The 5,283-nt window shown below is 54.1% G+C and overlaps 1 protein-coding gene across 1 annotated transcript in view; it reads left to right on the top strand.

Moving 5' to 3' along the window:
* Window positions 1–537: 537 nt before the first annotated feature.
* The window catches only part of DMRT3 (doublesex and mab-3 related transcription factor 3), a 16,531-nt gene continuing 11,785 nt past the window's right edge, over window positions 538–5,283 (top strand). Inside the window, exon 1 of the mRNA XM_019518240.1 lies at window positions 538–758. Coding sequence (XP_019373785.1) covers window positions 538–758 — 221 coding nt within the window. The remainder of the gene's footprint in view (window positions 759–5,283) is intronic.

The raw sequence follows: 5,283 nt of genomic DNA, 5'->3' as shown, positions 1-5,283 counted from the left end.
TATATATATATATATATATATAAAACAAAAGAAAGAGGTAAGTTTTTCACATTCCCCAAGCGTAGACTTTTAAGACCGCCACCAAAAACCATGAGAGTTAGCAATACTGAAGGCTGGGGCTCTGCCCCGGCCCACACTTCTGCTGTCCCGAGGGTTGCGCTGGCTCCTGGGTGCAATTTGGGCGAGGCCGAGAGCAGGGGACTGGGTACCCCCAGCCCACAGCCCGGGCGGCGAGGGAGAAGCTGCAGGTCGTTTTGCCTCCGTTGCAGTTCCCAGGAGTTTCCCCTCGAAGTCAGGGATCGGGACCCCAGGAGGGAAAGGACCCTCTCTCCTTCCTCTGTGGCCCCTCTGAAGCGAAGGGCGGAGGGAGGCGCCGGGGACCGTTTGCGCGGGAGCCCGGTGTAACGAGCCGGGCGTGGTGACGTAGCCCGCGTTCAGCCGCCGCCGGGGCTCAAGTTCTGGCCGCCCCAGCCGCAGCCCTGGGGGACACCCCCATCGCAGGCATTTAAAAATAACCGCAGGGAAGACGCGGCGGCAATGTCGAGCCGCGTTGCAGATTTGCCCGATCGCCTCGATAGAGCGAGCAATTTTGGACGGATCCGCTTAAACCACCCCCCTTTCCCGCTCTGCCTGGATTGCACTCATCATCCTCGGTTCCCGGGCCTGCATTTCCTCAACGAAAAAAAAAGTAGCCCAAATTCCCACAAGCATCGGTTCCGCGCACTTCCCACCATGCCACGTTTCCTAGCAGGTGACAGGTAATCCAGGTAATGCTGTCCCCCCCCCCCCCGTCTTGGATTTAATGTTGCGCCTTGTTCCCCTTTTCTCCCTGTAGCTCGTGGTTTTAGCAGATGAACGGATGGATGCACTGTCGTTCCGGGCCGGAGTGGCGCAGAAGTTGTGTTGACATCAAGTTAGAAGCGACCAAACCCCCGAGCGAAAGTCGGCTGGGTTGTTTTCAAACAGCAGCGAGTGCGACAAGCCCCAGCCCTGCTGGGGAAGCGGGAGCTTGTTTTGCAACCGTTATCTCCTTAGTTGGCCACCTTGCCCTCTCGCATCAAGCCAAAAGATTTATTTTATTTTATTTCCCTCCCCCTGGAAAATCCCGATCGGTTTCTTGTTTGCCAGCAACTAGTAGGCCCTTTGCCTCATGCTGTCAAATGAGCTCTTTTTCCAAGACGGGATTGGTTTCAGAAGGGGTGGGAGGTGGGTACGGAGGAGCTGAGGTTTTATTTGGACGAGGGGAAAGGTGGAAACACCTGCACAATGGGATTTGGGGAAACTGCAACTTTTTTCCAGAGTCGGGAGTGGCAGGACCTGCCCCCGGGGCAGCTGCTGGGAGACGCCGGGCGTGGGGCACGTCGGCACGGGGCGCTGCATTTGCTATACTGCATTTCCTGCTGCTCGCCTTGCACTGGCCGGGGCTGGGTTTTCCTCCCCCTGCCTGCGGCCCCCTGGATCGAGGCCCCCGCAAAATATTGTCTCGGTTGATGAACCGAGCCCCGCATTTGTCACGCAGCCTGTTTTAAGTTCTCTCTGCCTCGTCAGTCATTATCCGCTCGCCTCTTTGGCGGAGGGGAAGGGGTGAAGGCAGGCTGCCCGGTGGCAGGGGGCTCGCTGGCTGCAGCTACGTTACGGTCGCTTCAGAAGAGGGGGAGGGAAGCCCCCAGAGGCAAGGCGAGGCGCCAGGCTGGGGCCCTTCTGGGTCAGCCTCTCAGCGCAACGGGGGCTGGGCCCTGGGAGCCAGGGACAGAAGGGTCCTAGGAAGGATCCAGGGGCACGAGGGTCCCAGGAAGGATCCAGGGGTGATGCTGCCGAAGCGGGGGCTAGCAGTGAAGTCCTGCCTTCCCCAGCCTTTCCCAAATTTGCCCCCGTGGCCGGAAAGCAGCGACCTCTCCTACTGCTGTCCGGGCGGCGGGGGCTCCCCCAGCTGCTTGTTCTCATCGCCCTAGTTTATTAGTGTGATCCTGGACCCGGATAAGCAATTTTTTTAAATTGTTTTTCATGGGATCTGCGGTGTATTTCATGCCATTGTTTCCTCGCCTGGAGGAGCCCTTTGCAGCTGCCGGGCGTTTCTGTCCCGCAGTCATGATGGGAGAACAAGCACAAGCTTGCAGTCACTGGCTGACTGGTCAATCCCAGGCTTGGGCATCTTCTGTGCACTGGCTGGGCAGAGAGGCCATGGCACATCTGCCCCCCATGTCCCTCTGCCCGGCGGCAGCGGGTGCTTGCAAGGTTGCCCAAATTCACCAGCAGCGATTGCAAGCGGCGGGAAGATCCCGTTGCTGAAGCCGAAAGGCGACGGGAGAGAAGTGCCCCCGCACCCCTGGTGTCATCAGGGCTCGAGGATGTCAGCAACCCGCCGCGGTGCCAGTGCCCGGTGCAATGGCGAAGGGGATGGTCAGCTGGCTGCTTGTGCCCGGGCTCTCCAGAGCTCGCCCAGGTTTGCTTTTTCAAAGCATTCCCAGGCGGCCCCTGGAGATTGCATTTCCTAGACGGTCTGAGCCTGATCCGTGGATTATCCCAAGAAAAATCAACATCGAAGAGCAACCGATTGTCAGCGGGTTCACTCAAATGAAGTTACATTTGGGCTTTGCCTCCCCCTCCCCTGAGCTCCCGCAGGAGTTTTCCCATAAACGTCTAAAGCTGCTGGATTTAGGAGAACCGGGCACTCTCCCCCTAAATGTTATTTGGACCATATGCTTTGCACATTCATTCCCTTTCACTCTATTCTTCTCGGCGCTAACTGCTAACACGTTATAGTCACCTTGAAATTTCCTCTGCTATTTTCCAATTAAAAGCTTAATAGCCCTGGAAACGGAGTTCATGTGGTGAAGTTTACCATAGCCCCTGCTTCTGAAAGGCTTTCTGCTGGGATTCCATTATGTGCTTGAATAAACCTTTTCTGCAAACAGAAATGGGACTCAGGGTTGTCAGGTGTTGGGTTACAATAGACTTTCAGGCAGGGGACATTTTGCTAACATAAATACAAACCTGTCCCTATAGGGAGATGTTGTCAAATACTAGGATATGGAAAACATTCCCAGCAAATATGAAAAAAGGATTACTGCCCTCTATCAAACGAGCGGTTCAGCCTAAACTCCCGATGTGCACTCAAGTGAAACAGGGGCCCCACGACCTAATAATGGCAGCGGTGGATAGAGAGATGCGTGGCCAGATCGGTGACAGAGCCAGTGAGGCTCCTTGCTCCGCTCTGGGAAATCCAGAGCCGCGGATACAGTCCAAAACATCTTCGGAGAAAGATTTGTCTTGGGGGGTCTCGACATAAGATCCGGGAGACAAAAGTTCTTTCCCCCCAGATTAAATAAAGCCAGTAGAGCCATAGCAGAGCGATAGCATTTATTGCAGTACAGATCATCAAGAACCCAGCGCCTCATTCAGTTACCACCTGTCCTAGGTTCATCCGTCTTTCCAGGTGGATTCTGTAGACGATTTTGCCTTATATTTTAATTTGTGTTTTAAAGTAAACACGCTTCCTCATCTTTTAAGTTTTTGAATGTAAATTCGTAAGTATGCATTTGATCTGTGCGATTAGTTGTCCCGACTTGCTGTATTCAAAACCTGTAAGTGATATATTTATACATACATACATACAGTTTTGAATACAGCACAATATGTACATATATGTACGTATCTCTTAGATATCTATCTCACACACGGCTAAATATTCAAAAGACTAAGTGTGAGATATATAGATACGTATCTATATACATCTCACACATCTATCTATCTCACTGTTTGTTAATATATGTGTGTGTATATCTATATATCTATATAGTTTATATCTATATACATGCATATCTTATCTATAGATATATATTTATATCTATCTTGTCTAACTCATCTTGTCTATCTCTAGCTCTCCATATCTAGATATTTAGATATATATATACAAATATCTATAGATACAGATTGATACATATAGATAGAGAGAGAGAGAGAAAAAGAGAGAGAGAAAGAGAGATTTTTTCAAGGGCTTAAAATAGCCTGCAGGAAACGTGGTCTGTGTCCGTGTAATATTCTCGGGGTGAGACTCGCATCAACCAACATAAGAGACACAAACAATACGGGAGAAACTTTGTGTTGCGATTTGGTCATTCTGCAGAAAACAAACGGACTGCGCGCCCTATTCCCGATCTGTTTCAGTTTCCTTGTCATGTAAAAAGCAACAGATGAGTTGGACAAGAAGCCCCTCTCCTTTGACAGCGGCAAGATGTGTGTGTAAAATACGAATCGACCTATTCCCCCAGCTGGGAAAGCGAAGGAGGGCTTTGAAAAGGAACACGGGACCGAGTGAAATCTCAGGTCGCGAGTAGCCGTCTCGCACTTTTATTCCTCCGGGGCAAAAAGACTTTCCGAAGTGAACGAGCGAGCTCTGCGTTTGAAAGTTGCTAAATATGTCACCGCTGCCATCAAACAGCCGCGGCATAAAACTAACTTCTTTTGAACAAAATGTTGGTTAAGGAACAACAAAGGGAAACTTTCAAATGCGGCCACTAGCCCGCGGCCCCGCGGCACAGACTGAATGTGGGAGCAGAAGGGCGATCGCCACGCTCCGAAAATCAGCTCGGGAGGTTGCCCGGGTTTAACAACCGCCTGCGATGAATTTGCCTCATCCCAAGCTGCATTCACGGCGGGTTTAGGGGGGTTATTTTTTCTTCGCGGGAAGGTTGCTGGGAAGCGCCTTTCGTTGCCTGCCCGGGAGCTGAGCGGCGCGGGAAGGGGGGAGCTGGAAAGCGGAGTTACGGACTGCGGGGTGGGATGCCGGGGAGGGGCTGCCCCGGGTGGCATGGCAGGAGCCATCTTGGCGAGAAACAGCCGGGCAGGAGGCACGACCTCAGGCGCGCCGACTCCGGCCGTTTGTTTCCGCCGGGACAAGCGATCGCGGCCGGCTGGGAGTCGGCTTGCGGAGGGCGCAGGGGCCGGGCCCGGCTCCTTCTCCCCTGTGAAACTTAGCGCGGCCGGTGCCACTGGTGCAGAGCAGCCGGGGCCCCTCATTGCTGCAGGGGGTGGGGACACTTCCCGCCCTCCTTGCAAGCGGGGGGCGCTGGGGAACCCCCCCGAGAAGCCGCGGGCGAGGGATCGGCTGCCCCCAGCCCAGCCCAGCCCTGGAGGCAGCAGCAGCAGTAGCAGCAGCAAGCCCCAGGTGGGGGAGCCCCCCCTCCCCAGCTCACGCACTCACTGCTCCTGCCCGCTTCCCAGTGGCTGGAGCGGCTGCCCAGGAGCCGGCGCGCCTCCCCCCGCTGCCTCCCGCAGCCCGCC

The sequence above is a fragment of the Gavialis gangeticus genome, unplaced genomic scaffold (assembly GCF_001723915.1).
Source record: "Gavialis gangeticus isolate Ggan-Ray unplaced genomic scaffold, GavGan_comp1, whole genome shotgun sequence".
In the NCBI taxonomy this organism is placed as follows: Eukaryota; Metazoa; Chordata; order Crocodylia; family Gavialidae; genus Gavialis; species Gavialis gangeticus.
Note: the sequence above shows the minus strand (reverse complement) of the source record. Positions and strands in the feature narration are given on the sequence as shown.